This window comes from Saimiri boliviensis, chromosome 1, assembly GCF_048565385.1.
Source record: "Saimiri boliviensis isolate mSaiBol1 chromosome 1, mSaiBol1.pri, whole genome shotgun sequence".
Lineage (NCBI taxonomy): Eukaryota > Metazoa > Chordata > Mammalia > Primates > Cebidae > Saimiri > Saimiri boliviensis.
Window position 1 is genome coordinate 57543492 of NC_133449.1, and position 17536 is coordinate 57561027.

Consider the following 17536-nt stretch of genomic DNA (forward strand, 5'->3'; position numbering starts at 1 on the left):
TCTTCATTCTATTAATGTCGTATTTACATTGCTTGATTTTAAGATGTTGAACCATCCTTGCATTCCATCAAGAAATTCCACATGGCTGTGGTGTGTAATTCTGTTAATGTGCTATTACATTTTGTTTTCTGCTATTTTACTAAGGATTTTTGAATTAGTACTTATTAAGGATATTAGTCTATAGTTTTCTTATAGTGTCTTTGGCTGCTTTATCAGGCTAGTGATGGTCTAATTGAATTAGTTGGAATTTTCAACTTTTTGAAAAAGTTTGAGGAATATTAGAGTTAAGTCTTTATTAAATAAATGATTTATAGAGTTCTCCAGTGAAGTCTTCTAGGTTTTGGTCTTTTTTGTTGTTTTTGGGAAGTTTTTGATTACTGATTCAATCTACTTACTACTTATAAGTCTGTTCAGATTTCTTCATTATTCAGCATTGTTAGTTTACGGGTTCCTGGCATATATCCATTTCATCTAGGTTTCCAATATTGGTATACATTTGTCCATAGTACTTTTATGATTCTTTTTACTTCTATAAAATTGATAGAAATATTCCCTTTTATTTATTATTTTAGTGACTTATCTCCCTTTTATCTTAGTCAATCTAGTCAGAGTTGATACATTTTGTTGATTTTTTAAAGAAGTAACTTTGAATTTTGTTGATTATTCTTTATTGTTTTCTATTATATGTATTGTTCATCTCTGTTCTAATTTGTGTTTTCTTCTTCTGTGTCAGTCAGGGTTCTCCAGAGGAATAAAACCAATAGAAAGAAAGAAAAAGAGAAGAGGGAGGGAAAGAGGGAGGGAGAAGAGGGGGGAGAGAGATGGGGTGGGGAGAGAGGGAGGAGAGAGAGAGAGGGAGGGAGGGAAGGAGAGAAAGAAAAGAAAAGAAAGAGAAAAAGAAAAGATTTATGAAGGATTATGAGCTAAGTCTCATGATCTGCCATCTGCAAGCTGCAGACCCAGGAAAGCCAGTTGTATAGTTTCAGCCCAAGTTTGTTAAGTCTTGAGAACAAGGGAGTCAATGGTTTAAATCCCAGTCTGAGTCTGAAGGCCAAATAACCAGGAGCACAAATGTCTAAGAGAAGAAAAAATGAAATATATTAGCTCAAGCAAAGAAAGTAAATGTGTTCTTCTTCTGTCTTTTTGTTCCATTTGTTCTCTCAATGAATTGGATGATGTCCACCCAGTTTGGTGAGGGCAGTTTTCTTTATTCAGTCTATCAATTCAAATGCTAATGTCATCTGGAAACACCTTTATAGACATATACAGAAATAATATCCTACCAGCTATCTGAACATTCTTTAGCCATTAAAGTTAACACATAAAATTAACCTTTACATTTTCCATCTGCTAGCTTTGGGTTCAATTTTTTATTGTTTTCTGCCTCTTTGAGATAGAAATTTAGATTTTTAATTTGTAATCATCTGAAGTTATAAGTTTCTCTTTTAGCACTGTTTTTGCTTTATCCCATAGGTTTTGGTATATTTTGCTTTTATTTGCCTTAAGATATTTTCTAATGTTTTGAAATTTTTTTCCTTGACCCATTGTTTAAGAGTGTGTTGCTTAACTTACATATATTTGTGGATTTTCCAGTGTTCCATTTGCTTTTAATTTCTAGTTTCAATCCATTATGATTGGAAAATATATTTTGTATACTTTCAACATTTTAAAATGTATTAAGACTTACTTTGTGAATTGATATATAGTCTAACTTGAAAAGTATCACAAGTGCACTTGAGAAAATTATGTGTTCTGCTGTTATTGTTGGGTTGTTCTGTATATGTCTGTTGGGTCCAATTGGTTTATAGTGTTGTTCAAGTCCTCTAACTCCTTCAGTCTGGTTGTTCTATCTATTCTTGAACAGTGAAGGCGTAGTAGTGAAGTCTTATACTATTATTGCAGAGTTATCTATTCTTTCTTTAAATGGGTCAGTATTTGCTTCATATATTTAGGTTCTCTGGTGCTTGATGCATATGTCTATTTATAAATTGATACATAATGTATGTATGAGGTGCAGGTGACTTTTGATACGTACAAGAAGTAACTACATAAAAATGTTAATAAAAATATACTAGAGTAATGTAGTAATAGCAGAAAGATGGTGGACTAGGAAGTTCCAGGTCCTTGTTCCTTCATTGAAACACAAAGGAAACACATATTAACCACAATAGCTTTATGGAAATATTAGAAACAGAGATTTGCAGCAACCAAGATAATGTCCATCAAGAGAAAGCCACACTCAACATGGTTGAAAATGTGGGGTCATTTTGCTCACTCATGCCCCACCACCTCCCTGGTATGTTCAGGAAGGAAGCCACTCAAATCAGAGTAATCAGCATATCCATCACCTCGAACACTTATATGTTTTGGGAACAATCAGAATTTCTTCAAACTTTGAAAATATATAGTAAATTATTATTGACCATAGTTTCCCTACAGTGTTGTAAAACACTAGAACTTATTTCTTCTTTCTAGTTGTAATTTTGTGTCCTTTAACCAATCCCTCCCTATTCTCCTTCCTTCTTATCTACCTTTTCTAACCTCTAGCAACCACTATTCTACTCTCAACTTCTGTGAGGTCAACTCTTTTAGCTTTTGCATGTGCATGAGAACAAGTGCATTTATCCTTATTATGATGACATTTTCTTGGTGCAGGGACACTTTTATCATATAGTGCCTTTATTAGTCCTTTGTAACAGTTTTGCCTTAAAGTCTATTTTGTCTGATATTAATATAGCCACCCCTGTTCCCTTTTGGTTACTATTTTTATGGAATATCTTATAATTTCACTTTCAATCTCATGCAGTTCCTACGATTCAAAGTACATCTCTTGTAGACACATATACTTGGACATTTGAAAAAACAGCTACCTGTGCCAATTTTATGGATTGGCTCACACAAAGGAAGACATTCACTCATCAGCATGGTATGAAAGCTTATGGCTTTTCAGGTCATTTCTAAACATATGTATTTATTGAGCCTCTGTGTGGTCTTCCCTTTTCCCACAAATTCTTGCATACATAGCTGCTTTTAAATATCTCATTTTCCTTAGGATTCTTACTTCTGGTTCTTGTCAGGACCTTAAGTGTTCTACTGTGTTCTTCAGCCTCTACTCTGTTGCCTTCAGGACCCCATAGGTCTGGAGTTCCCCAAAGCTTTAATGTGTTGTTGTGCCTATCACTGCTTTCAATGGCCTCCATCCTGATTTTCAAACTGTATCATCATACCCATCTACTCTCTGAGTTAGGGGATAAAGAAACTATTCCTTTAGGAAGCCACAAGACAAGGCAGAAGTTCTACTCTTTTTCTTCCATTGTAAGGGAGGAACTCATATAGAGACAGGAGACAGCCAAAGGTCCCTGGCAAAACCCCTACTTCAAGCCTAAAACAGTCTGAAAGCTGAAAAACTGGACTGTTAGTCCTAGATGACACTCAGACTTTCCCAACTGATTCTTTCTGAATAATGCCCACCTGCACACTGGGAGGTTGGGATGGAGCCTGGCCTTGACTGTTCCTGTGTAGTGACCTGGGATTCAATCGGTGAAGCAGGAAACCTGATAGCAGGACTCTCTATGCTTCCTTGAGAGTTCCTCTTTACTTTTTGCTTTTCATCCAGTACACCCTGCCCTACTCACTCTACAATGCATCTGGGTGTCTAAATTTTCCTGGTCGTGTGACAAGAATCTGTTTTTTTTTTTTTTTTCTGTAACACTAGGAATTGAGTGGCCTCCCTCCTGAACATGCCAGGGAAGGGGTGGGGCACGAGTGAGCAAAAATGACCCCACATTTTCTACCATGTTGAGTGTAGCATTCTCTTGGTCGACATTATAGCGGTTGCTGCAAATCTGTTTCTAATATTTCCATAAAGCTATTGTGGTTAATATGTTGATTTACTTTGTGTTTCAATGAAGGAACAAGGACCTGGAACATCCTAATCCACCATCTTTCTGCTATTACTACACTACTCTAGTATATTTTTATTAACATTTTTCTGTAGTTAATTCTTGCCCTCTCATTACCTCTATCTAAATGGTACCACAATCTTTAAGAGTAAGCACTGGTGTTTTTAATTGGGTTAACATGTGATGATATAGCAAAAACTCAAGTCACTTATGACCTATGACCAGCACATTTAGGAATTATAATTTATTTATTCAAATAACAATATTTGGTATGGTTATTTAGCTTATGGTTTCTGCTATACACATTATATCTTTATGCCTCAAGTATCTAAAAGGTGTCCTACACATAACTAATGCCCCAAAATTGATGACCATCCTGATGGCATTTGTGTAACCTGTTTCCCATGGGCTCAGTCTACAGCCAGTTACTTACAGAGTTGACTTTTAAGAATCAGGTTGATCTCATATTTTTCAACACTTAATGGAAAAAAAAACTATAAATCTTCTGTAGATATCTTATGATTTCCTGGATACTTTAGGTCCTTGGAAGAATATAACAATTTTGTCTTCCAAAAACATCAATCTTAGAACAGTGGGCAAAGAAAACAGATTTATTTTGTTTTTTTCCCATCAGGAGAATCCATCTTGCTGCAGCCAAAAATGCTGCTTCTTTAGAAAATACCTCCCAGTAACCCCATTTGCCTAGGATTCTATGCCCCTCAAATACACCATTCTAGCCCATCTTAATATAGCACTTTTTAATTATTCCTCTTTTCTTATTCTTTGATCTCCCTAAAGAAAGTATTACTGTAATAATTCTTTCCCCCTATCAAGTTATTCAAGAAGTCACTGTAAGTCCTTCTGACATTTCTATCATATTTCAGCCCTCATCTCCCCACACATTATCAATTTTATCATACGAAGGCCTTCTCTGTCGGTGTCACCATTCCACTTAAAAACCTCACCTTTCTATTGGGTAGTGATCACCCTCCTTTATGACCTCTATGGTTTAATTTCAAACAACACCTCCACATTTATACCCCTTAAGCCCCTTAATAAATTGTGTTCCCTCTGACTACACTTGTCTTCACATATTAAAACTAGCTGTTCTTCCTTGAATGTCTCTCTTGCCAAATTTGCTCCTTTAAAATTTTCATTCATTCAGAATGTATTTCTTTACTTGCTTCCAAGTCAGCCTCTTCCATTATTCTTACCTAACTACTTTAGTCTTCAGTGGGTTTGACTTCACTAGCACCACACAGTAGTTATTTCTCTACCACATTCATTTGGTACTTTGTTATTTTTTGGCACATTTGTTTGGTCTATGTAATATGTTCCCAATTAGACTATTTTTCTTGAGGACCAGAAATTTACCAACTTCTTTATTGCTTTAATACTTTCAGCTAAGTGTCTACATTTAGTTATCTTTCTGAATTGTTATTGTTTTTCTTGATCTCAAAAGCAGTGGTGGAAAGGACAGTGATGATGCTTACTCAGTAAGCACTGAAATCAACACACACATATAAATGTTGTTCATAAGCATTCATTGAAACATTCAACATTTTATAGGTCAAAGTCAGGGACATTCTTTATATGTTCCTCTGATACCTACTGGCTATTGTTGCAGGATTTGTCAAGAAACTTTTGAATTTGAGTAGAGGAGCCACCACAACAGTTGTACAACGATTTTCTACACTAATCGTCAGATCACAGATAACCAGGCTGCCCCATTAATTTGCATAAACATTCAGAAAGTGCCAAATATTTTGAAATTCAAAAGTTTCTTGGCTTTTCTAAAAAATACTTTATTTGACCCAATAAAAATGTAATGAATGCAGAAAGTCAATTATGCTAAATTACATTTCCTTTGGGGGCTTCTAAATGGTAGTGTGTTGACTCTATAGGATCATCATCACCAGGTGGGTGTAGTTTTCTTTCCTGTCTTTAACCCCTTAATATTTCTATTTCCCTAGATCCTGTGGAGAAGGGGTCTAAAGCAATCTCTCCTTTTCTAAAGCATCTGCTAGGAAGGAGAAAAACAGAATGAGTGGTTCTTGTCAGGAAAAGCTTCTCAAAAGGGTATTTTTATTGCTGTTTGGAGAAACTCAGATTACCTAGATCAAATTACGCTGCCAAGAACATTCTCTTTGTTCTTCAGGTCAGTGGGCAAAAATGGCATGCTGGTGTCTTATTATGTCATGCTTATGTGCTAACAGGAAAAGTCGCCCATATGTTTAACCAGTGGTGTGCCCAGCCTAGAACCTGGCTCAGTTAAGGCCTTCCCTAAATATTTGTGTCAGGGGCACCCTCTGAATGTTTATGCAAATTAATGGAGCAGACTGGTTATCTGTGACCTGATGATTAGTGCTGAAAATCAGGGTACTGCTTTTGTGGTAGCTCCTCTATTAAAATATTCTCAGTTTTGGTGGTGTTTTTTCAGGAGTGGTTAACAGTGGTTTGAGCCGAAACCTTTCTACATAAGATTTTAGACGAAGCTTTTGCTCCTTCCACAACTCCCTTACAGCCCCTTCCCTTTGGGATTTTGCACATAAGCTTAGGTGCTCATGACTCCCAATGTGTTACCACTTTGCTAAGAAACATGCATATTTACCAAAAACCTTTTGGAGACATATAGTAATGTGATAACGTGTAGGAATCATTCCAATGAGAGGAGTTTGAGGACTTCAGGTGACTATCAGAGGGCTTTTTCCCACTTCTCAATCCATATTTGAAATACCATAGCCACTTTTAATAATGGGACAGAGGTCCTGTTTTACTAACTTAAAGTAAAAAAGGTTAAAATGGAAAAAAAAATTTGAAATTTAATTTGCTTTTCTATTAAAAAGACAGTCATTTTAAGTGCAGTATGAAAGTTAATGAAAACAAATGGAAAAACAAACCACAAAATAAATATGTGGACTCTAAAAATGACAGATATTCCTGTATCTTATCATCTCTAAAAACAAAACAAAACACATTTTTAATGAATTTTCAGGATGATGCTCTAATCTTTATTAAGTACATATTTAAAAAAAAAACATACTTGAGATGTTAAGATTAAATGTGTTTATTTTGAGTTAGTGAATACAATGGCATATTAGATACCAGCACTCCAAGCTACACCTATGTATTTGCCTCTAACCTTCACATGTTGTCAGTTTCCATCCCTCTAATATTCCACCACTGGGCCTTCTATTTCTAGCAAAATCATAGTTCAAATTAAAAAAAATGAAAGCAACATTGGTCACCGTATTGTGCTTCCAGTGCCCCCAGAAGGATTTTAATTCTCTCAAATAGATGTTTATTGTTTTCAGTAAAGGGGAAAAAAATAACATGATCACTAGTAATGGCACAACTAGAAGAGAAAACAGAATGCAGATTAAAAGAAGCATTTTAGGCTGGACTAGTTAATTTCCCCTCAGTTAAAAATCGACATAATATCACGGATATGACTTCATGGTTAAATTGTTCAATTCGTGGGCCACACACTTAAGCGTATTGGCTAGTACATTTTTGCACTGAAACAGAAGCAATACAAGTTTTATGTTCTACCATTACACTTCCAGATTTTTCACTTATGAATATACCTGCCAACCTAATGATTCTTGCATGCATTAGAGTTTGCTTTTGTAGAGTTAAGTTTATTTTCCCCATCCCTCCCACTCCCATAAATGTTGCACCAATGCGAACTCTTTGCCCAATTTTATGAGAATGTTGCAAAGGACAGCTCTGTGCCACCTCAGTACAGGAATCTCCTGTCTCCTTCCCAGCCTACAGATGGATCAGTAGTATTGATCTCATCTCATCTTACATGCAAACAGACACTGTTCCCTTAATTTCCCCATGCCAGAGGCATACAAGCCGGCAGGTATGCATACAAAAATGGAATTAAAAAGAAAAAGAAAGAAAGAAAAGAAAGAAAAAGCTTTCTTATTAAACCCTATCGTCCTAGAAGGAATCCATTGCTTTGAATTCACTTAAAGCCTGTACAGGCGAAATGTGTTTCTTCTGAGAACCTCGTCGAACTCGTGTCTGGAATTCTTCAGGCTTTTCTCTCTTCACAAGGGGCTTCTTCTCTGGAGCCTTCATCTTCCAAGACACAACAGGTGAGTTGACAGCTGCTGTCCCATAGACCTTCTGGTATTTGGTTGAGGCCACATAGGATGCTTTCACCGTGAGGACAACAGCATTCATCAGATTTTTAGCTGCCTGGATAAGTGATGTGGCACTGTCCAGCTAGAGTGGGAAAAGAATAAGATACATGTGGGTTAACTGAGGACCCAAATTCACAAGACAGTGATGCATTTTCACAGTTAAAACAATGTTTTCCTTGTGCAAATAAACAGTATTGCTGAAAAGGAGCAAATTATCACATATTAAGGTTTCTAAAATCTCAATACAGCTAATGGCAAAACCCTCATCTTAGCAGGTAAGAATTCCAAGGTAACAAAAGTTTTCCAAAGTGGAACATCTCATATATTACGTTAGGCTAATTAATTAGCAATGGTGACAATTACTAAAATGTTGGACAAGCATTTGGCAGACATTGAAGAATAAAAGTTACAAGGGGTTGCATCGCAATTTTATGGCCCGACCAATTGATAGATAGCCTATCTGTCTATGTATAGGCTATTTCTATATCTTGAGCTCAGGGTTGGTGAGTATACAGTCAGTTAAGCAGAACAACAATCCATGGGTGCTCTTGCTTCTGTGAGATGTTGAGCTTGGAGTATTCATTTAACTATTAACAGGTCCTGAAAATACCTTCTATATAAATATCAATACTTAGGTCAGGATCTCAGAGCGCACTCAGTGAGACCCTCCCATTAACGTGTTAATGACATTGACTACTTACTACATGCCAAATACTATTCTAAGAAATTTGTGATTTCCCATTTAGGTTTCCCAGCTATTCTAAGAAATTTGTGATTTCCCATTTAGCCTATGATGTAGGCATTATCATCATCCCCTTTTACAATGAGAGAGGGCTGGTATGTGCAAAGGTCGAGTAACTTACACAGGTTTTAGTCTTTAAGGATACCCTGTTGGAAAGGATAGCTTTAAAAAATGCCATGACATGTCACAATTTGAGAACAGATTTAGAGGCCCATCACCAGACTTTCAGGCCATGAATTTTCCGGGTTACCTTTTTTTTTTCTGTTTTTAACTAGTGTGAAATGGCATACTGTATGGTAGATCATTCAATATCTGCTTCAACTTTCCTTTTGTTTCACTGCCTGAACTATAGATGCTAGAGTTACATCTCAAGTTTATAGCCCAGCCAGTGGAAGTATCCATTTATCTATACAGTGTTTCTATATCCTGAGCTCAGGATTGGTGAGGCTCAAAACTGCCTTTCGTAGACTCTCCTTCAGCCAGGATTCTACCTGTGACCTAGTGAAAGAGAATAATTAACAGCTGGACTGAAAACCTATTCCAGCCTCAGGGGTGTTTGAGCATATTCTGATCTTTCAACAAACTTCTCATAACCTCAACTAACAAAATATATCAATTAATTAGTTAACTGAATGAAGCAAAGATGTTCGTAAGTGTGCTGTTCCCATTAGGTAGCATGTAATTCATGGACTATAGCTCCATTAAGCCTTCTGGGGGACAGGTGACTCAAAAAGTGTTTAAACTGAAAGATGGTAACTCTTGTGGTTCTCCTATTGATATGACTGGCACTCACTTTAGCTTTGTGCCATTTTTTTTTTTTTTTTTTTTTTTTTTGAGGTGGAGTTTCGCTCTTGTTACCCAGGCTGGAGTGCAATGGCGTGATCTCGGCTCACTGCAACCTCCGCCTCCTGGGTTCAGGCAATTCTCCTGCCTCAGCCTCCTGAGTAGCTGGGATTACAGGCACGCGCCACCATGCCCAGCTAATTTTTTGTATTTTTAGTAGAGACGGGGTTTCACTATGTTGACCGGGATGGTCTCGATCTCTTGACCTAGTGATCCACCCGCCTCGGCCTCCCAAAGTGCTGGGATTACAGGCTTGAGCCACTGCGCCCGGCCGCCATTTCTTATTAACAAAATATATCCCATGAAGTATTGGGGTTATCAGAAGTTGCATCTAACACCACTGTGATACTGTTCCTTTGGCTGCTCTTCGTTCCATATCCCTTATTAAAGCTAAATAAATGTTGTAATGTGTTTTTAAAAGTATGTCAATCAAATGAACTCAATTTTTCCATCACCAAAAAAGCTTGTAGTCTGACCATTGGGGAAAACAATGGAAGACGTTTTACATAATTGCTTTGTGAATTAACTCAAGCAAATGGATGGAGTAACCCACTTACTTTATCACTTCTATTATGCCATACAAAGTGCACATATACTAAAATAATTGCTTAAACCCATACTGTTTATACAGCCTAAATTTTTAAAGCTAGCTACGGAAAAGCAAACTCTAGGTTATTCATGTTAACAGGAGAGAAGCAAACATGAATTAGTGCAGCAGTTCTCAAAGTCTAGTCCCTGACGTGCAATAGCATCAGCATCACCCAGGAGCCTCTTAGAAATCGCATTTATCATGCCCAATCTGAATCTTAACCAAAACCTTGCAATTTTTAGCTAGCCATCCTAGGGGGTTCTGATACTTGCGCCAAAGTTTGAGAACCACTAGATTAATGAAACCTAAGGACTGTCTTAATGGTTTATTTTATCCATTGATTTCAGGACTTCTATCATATACAAGTTTGATAATATCATAGCCAGTTATCTCATTGACTTTTACTTCTTTGTCTTTCCCATCTTCCCCCCAGGTAGAAGTGTAAATAATGAAAGACAGAGATGAAACAGCAAAATGTTGGGACAATCAGGAGCACCTCAGTCATGGTTTCTCTAGCAACTAAACACCTAACACCTTTGGCCAATTGATAGTTCCCTGTAAGCCTGTCAGGTTTCAAAAATGAGTGATACTAATTCATAAAATTAGTTAATTCTATTGTATGCTATGAGTAAACATAGGGTAAAATATGACAGGGACATTTGGTTGATTTGCTTTGGGCAACAGAATTAGTAGAACAAGACTTCACTGTTTGGGAGCCATTTAATAATACAATATTTCTTGTATTATTTTGGTATATGTGCAGTTTGTATGGCATAACAGAAGTGATAAAGTAAGTGGGTTACTCCATCCATTTGCTTGAGTTAATTCACAAAGCAATTACATAAAACATAATGGTGCTGTGTTTTAAAAGTAATAATACAATATTTCTTGTATTATTAAATGGCTCCCAAACACTGAGTCTTGGGAGAATTGAGTTGATCTGAAGAGAAAGGATTACAAGTAAATTTGGAGATTTTTACCACAGATTCCATTTTCAGATAGATGGTGTTTAATTCTGCAGCAAAAATATGAGAGCCTGTCTCTTCTTCAGAACCCCTTTGCTTTTCAAGCCTGATGCAGGAATCCTGTGAATAAACCTAGTACATTGTTTGAGAGTGAGACAGCTTTGAAAGATAAAGCCAAGAATTTTATTAAAGCCATCTTCTAAAGCAGATCTTGAATTCAAAGCAAGGTAAAGCAAGGAGGTGAGAGATCCAGCCAACTGAACTGGAACAAATATTTCCACAAACAATAAGCCCAATTTAAAGTTAATACAAAATTTGACTTCTTAAAAAAGTTTAATTAATTTCCAAAGGCTATAGTTTGCCCTTTGCCACAGACCCACTTTCATGATTTAAATCATTATCAGCATAATCACAATTCTTCTCAATTTAAAAAAAAAAAGATTTATTTATGCTTTCCAAAATGGCACCAAAATCCTGGTTTCCAATTGGGAGGTTTTGGCTAAAAATTCACTTCCTAAAGAAAAGAGATTGGAAACAACAAAGCTGCATGGCAAGATTTTTTAAATTAAAAGTTTAGGAGCACTTATTGAACGAAATTGCATTCTATTTTGTGATTTAGTGCAATGATGACATTTTCAAGATGTGTGTAAATGAATATGTATAAGTGAAGTTCTCATAATATTCAACATTCATTGAGCACTTACTAGATGCCTGGTATTAACTGAGTCCTTTTAATTGTGTGATTTTAATTTTAAAAAATCTTTGAAGTGGAAATTATTACCATCCCCCCATTTAATAGGTGAAGACGTTGAAGCTTAGGGAGGTAATGTAACTTGTCCCTGCGGTCATTGGTAAAGTAGAGATTAGGACCAGTACCATGCCTGGCCAAAGCTCAACATCTGAACCACACCACAGAGCAATGCTCCCCCAAAGGATCACTTAATCTCTCAGGTCTTGTTTTTTAGTTATTACCTATTATCCAAAGTGAACTTGTTTCTACTAATGAACAGAATGGAAGCCTGTCCTCTAAACCTGGAAACATCCTTTTAACATCATGGCTAGCTCTGATTAAGTGCCTCCATCTCTCCCAATCTGTGATTCTTAGTATCTTCATAGCCCAAATCCTTGCTGACTAGAGCCTCTGGCCTCAAATATCTTCCTGCCTAGTGCTCAGCCCTTCCTTGTGCTTCCTGGCCTTGAGTCACCCTTGTGAAAATAGAGCCTGGAATCTGATCTCTGCTAATTTGTCTAGATTTGCTCCATTATTCAGAAGCACATTTATACTTGGCAGGGCTCAGCTACTCTTATTAGTGACATCATCCTTTACCTGGTCCAGTCTTGGCAGTTTTAAAAATGGCCTCAAAAGTCAACCACTTCTCAGCTCTTCCTCAAGCTGATATGAATTACAGTGACAAGCCTTTTCAGCAGAAAGACATATCCATCTTTTCCTGGTTAAGGCCCTTTTCTATTCCTATAGGATATTCCATTAAGTTCCTGTATCTAACCTAAGAGAAACTGCTCATTTTCAGCTAGTTTAAAATCAAGAGCCTGCATTCAACAAATTAGAACATGTGCTGTTTTCTGAACTAGTTTCCTGAGTTTCATTTATTTCATTCAGTCTCACAACCAGCCCTGGGACAGGTAATAGTATTATGACCAATTGATACGTAGAAGCACACAGCTTGCCCATTATTACACTGCTAATATTAGTGAAGCCAAGATGTAAACCCAGGCCATCTAACTACAGAGTCCATGCTCTCAGCACTGCTCCATTCTGCTTTCGAGAGCCATGCAGAACAGATGAATCCTCAGGCCTCAAAATCTACCAAGATTGCTACACCAATTCTTGCTATTCCATCCCATACATGTCTGCTGTCCCTAACCACAGGAATTAGACTTCTCCTGATCATTACAATTCTTTAAAAATATCAAAGTACTATTTTTAAAAGGAAAACATCTTGTGCCATTACAGTCCACGAAAAGCAAATAGGGGCAGGAGAGCTGTTTTATGGACCTTTCTATAGGACATTGACTTCCCCCCCCCCATCTCTATTCCTACTCTTAATATCAACTTCTAATAGACTCTTGTTTCCTATACACTCCTCATTTTGAGTTCTGAATGGACAGAAAGACTGGAGCAAAGACTTATCTGAATTGTGATTCTTCCACTTGCTGATATTTCTGCAGCCTAATTCCTTACATCATCAGAACTAAAGAACACCATAGCAAATATTTGAACTGACTGTCGTACAGCTTGTTATCAATTAAATATTTCTGAAAGCCTATGTCCTTAGCTGCATGCTACTTCATTCACACAGGACTTACATGGCAACAGGTGTTCAGTTTCAAAAGAAACAAAATTTGACTGCAGAATTCAATCACATTCTTTCAAAGGAAAGTGGAACACCACCTCTGGCAATGCTGAATTGACCCTCTTTATGCTCCAGTTCATCCCTCCATTTTTCCACCTACACATTTATTCATCCAAGTATTTCTTCAGACACCTATTAAATGCTTTTTGCCAACTATTGTGCTTAAATGTTGGGTATAGAAACACACAAATAGACACAAGCACTGAAATACAAGAGCTCACGGTATAATGAGAAAAACAGACACAAACTAAAGGTTTTACCACTGTATGATAGTGTTTGAGTAGGATGTGAGATGCTACAGGAACAAAAGGAATAGGGGAATTACCTTGAGTCCGGTAAGGATAGGACATGGGAAACAAAGCTTCATGGCGTATATGATATCTAAACTCTCTTTCATAAGAGGTGGTTGGTGACTTAATGGTTAACAGTGATGAGGAAGGAAAATTCTCAAATTTCTAACTAGTCCAACTTGGTATACATCAATGCTGTCAACCCAGACTGTGGAAGTAAGAAAGATGTAAAGTGCTGCAATGCTGAGTATAACTTTGGACATACTGAATTTGAGGTGTCTGTGTTACATCTAGGTGATATATCCGAGGGCCAATTGTATTTATGGGATTAAATATTTAAAAATTATGCTTTTGCTTATATTGATCTTCACAATTGTTTCCCGTATGGTAGTGTTCTGCATCCTGTAGGTAGATAATATACGTTTGATTTCTTCCTTTCATATTCTTTAGTTTTTACAAAGATTAAGTAATACAATCTAAATTAAATATTAAATCCATACACCAGGTCAAAAAGTCCAATAAATTTACTAAAAAATTTCTCAGCATAAGATCTTTAAAATCAATATTAATATTCTTTTAATAATCTAAGATATCATCATCACCAAGTATTTTACTTGAACAGAAAATAACTTTCCTTGGTTATGTAGGGAATAGTTAAGTAATTAGCAATCTTTTACCCTTCCGAATAATGGTGAACTTCCTGGGGTCAAATAGAAATAAAATAAATGCTATTAACAACTTGCTTTAAAAACAAACAAAAAAATAGTATTGTTAAAAGTGAAAAAGAATATAAAATAGGTAGGGAACACATTGCAGATGCTATGACAGTAAGTTTCTTAGGATGTTAATTTGTGGAGGCTGGGTATATGATTAAAGAAGAGAATTAGGATTTGACTGTGTGTTCTGAATTCATACATTTACAACATGCATGGAGAGAGATCAATTTTCAGGTTGTATGTCTTTTTTCAAAAAAGCTGATCATCTACTAACAAAAATGAATGAAATGTAAATGGCAGTTCATGAAAATCCAAAGAACAAAGCAATCTGTCATTGGATTAAAAATAATGCAAATGCCGTGGGACTGCTGGCTAAGCTAAACAGAATAAAATAAGCCAAATCTATTTGGAAAGTGATTTTGAAATAGAAGAACTGAGGCATTTGCTTTGATTACTTCAAAAGGCTTAGAAATGCCTGGAAGAAGGAAGCAGTTCCATTTGGGCCTTGCTATTTTATTTTCATTATTGTAAGTCAGAGCCATTAACACTAATGATTTTGATAATGCTAAAAAATTTCCCTAAATATGGGTAAAGTCCACTTCAGCCCTTTGCAATATTTTTAAATGGCAATAACATAGCTTTAACAGATAAGGACAAGACTATTTTAATGGGGTTATTCTAAACATGTTCTGTCCTCGAGTAGGTTTTCAGGGGAGGAAGTTGTGATGGGGGAATTGACAATAAATGGAAAACAAACACCTCAAGAAAACTGGAATCTTTCTGCTGGAGCTGGTCATTTATTTATATTTAAACTGTTATCTCCCTCAAAGGAGTCACAAATTGCTTTCAAGGAAAAAAAAAAACTTTTTGCCACAAGTCAGCTTTGCTGTTAATGAATTGGAGGTTAGAAACCCAGGACATTGAGCCTATTATCCTCCAAGAAGAACATTTCATGTTTTAAAAATCCAGGAGGCTTTGAAGAGATATTTGATGTCTTTAGAAACTGTGATACATTTGAAATACCTTGAAATACCTGTGTACAATTTTCCAGAGGCTATATCAATAACACTTTTTAAAAAACTCTAGAAAGTTGAGGTTAATAAATAACTCAAAGAAAGATATGGTGAAAAGGTTCAGCCTAATGGCATCTTTCCCCACTTAAGTTATCTCAGAATGTTTATTTGCTCACAAAAAGACCTTTCCTTGATATCAAGCTCTCATTTCTGTTTTGTGGTCTTCTCACTCTTTCTCATCAAACACATTCTCATCCATAGTGTCCATGGCAGGCAGTATTAATCAATCAGGCACCTTGCTCCCTTAGAATCTGCTAAGTAGTATTGGAAAAGAAACTTTTTTTACCTCCTAAGAGGGCACATTTTAACACGGTTGTCCAAAAAGCACATGATACTGTTTATGGCACAGATACATCAGTCATTGTATCACTACTTCTATATTTGAATTAACTTGTTTGATTTGGAGTGTTCTCTTTACTAGCTATCAAATACTGTCTGATACTGACAAATATTTTTATCTAAAGGATGTTGCATTTACTCATTTGTTTCCACAGCTGATTTTTTTTTTTTTTTTTTGACATGGAGTCTCACTCTGTCACCCAGGCTGAAGTGCAGTGGCACCACCTCTGCCTCCCAGGTTCAAGTGATTCTCCTGCCTCAGCCTCCCAAGTAGCTGGGACAACAGGCACATGCCCCCACATCCAGCTAATTTTTGTATTTTTAGTACAGATGAGGTTTCACCATGTTGGCCAGGATGGTCCCAATATCTTCACCTAGTAATCTGCCCACCTCAGCCTTCCAAAGTGCTGGGATTACAGGCCTGAGCCACTGTATCTGGCCTCCGCAGCTGATTTTAGGGACATAGTATGTACCTTTTTGTACTAATACCATATTATGAGTTGCTAATTAATGAAATCATTAAGGAGACGATTTAAGTATTAACTTAAATGCAAAACATTTTGGGGATAATTTTAAATCAAATGATAAAAATTGGCTGCATATTTTAACAAGAATAGTGTTGGAGGTTAAAGTGACCATCACAGGTATGTTGTATTTATTGTTAAAAATAAATAAATAAAACAAACAAACAAAAAAACCAGTAAGACCGGGCATGGTGGTTCTTGCCTGTAATATCGGCATTTTAGGAGGTTGATGTGGGTGGATCACTTGAGGTCAGGAGTTTGAGAACAGCCTGGTCAACATGATAAAACCCCATCTCTATTAAAAATACAAAAATTAGCTGGGCATGGTGGCAGGTGCCTGTAATCCCAACTACTCAGGAGGCTGAGGCAGGAGAATCACTTGAACCCAGGAGACGGAATTAGAAACTCTTTAGAAATTGTCTTGTAGAATTTCAGTTATCGGGGATCAGGATGTGTTCTAACATTAACTGTTTTAATGTAATTTTGTTTGTTTTGAGATAGTCTCTTTCTGTCACCCAGGGTGGAGTGCAGTGGCTCCATCTCAACTCACTGCAGCCTCTAAGGGTATTCCCGTTTGATAAGAGGATCTTGAAAAGCAAATATTTTACAGCTCTAAGTAGCGGGTCAGTTACGCAGAAAAGAGGCCAAGAGGTCTGTTATCTTTTCTTCAGAGCTTCCTTAAGTAACACCAGAGAACCAGCCAGTGCTGAAGGCCCATTGTTAAGAAATCTGTATGTAATGGCTCAAGATTAAATTGGCAAAGACCTTAGCAAAAGGCACCATAGGCTCAGTCAGACTAAGGAAAAAAAAAATCTCCATAGCCTTGCTGAGAAATTTATCAATTGGCTCTCTGGTAACTTTTTCAACTGGACATATTTGTGTCTTCATTTTTAATTCATTTAGGTAGGTAGTAGTGCTTCACAGTCAGCCAGTCCACTGATTAACAGTCTTCATTTGCATTTTTTCAATTATAGGTAAGTAAACCTTGGGGACTCCCATGAAAGCTTAATTATGGTCAACAGATTTC

At 36.6% G+C, this 17536-nt stretch overlaps 1 protein-coding gene across 6 annotated transcripts in view; it reads right to left on the reverse strand.

The window, feature by feature from the left end:
* Positions 1-6879: 6879 nt before the first annotated feature.
* The window catches only part of CTNNA2 (catenin alpha 2), a 1155573-nt gene continuing 1144916 nt past the window's right edge, over positions 6880-17536 (reverse strand). For 5 of the 6 annotated variants that reach the window (XM_003922543.4, XM_010333399.3, XM_074397707.1 and 2 more), the window contains one exon: positions 6880-8138. In XM_003922543.4, the coding sequence (XP_003922592.1) occupies positions 7851-8138 (288 nt within the window). In that variant the 3' untranslated portion in view covers positions 6880-7850. Of the gene's footprint in view, positions 8139-11210; positions 11328-17536 lie in introns of all 6 variants that reach the window. The other variant, XM_074397692.1, reaches the window with a different exon arrangement.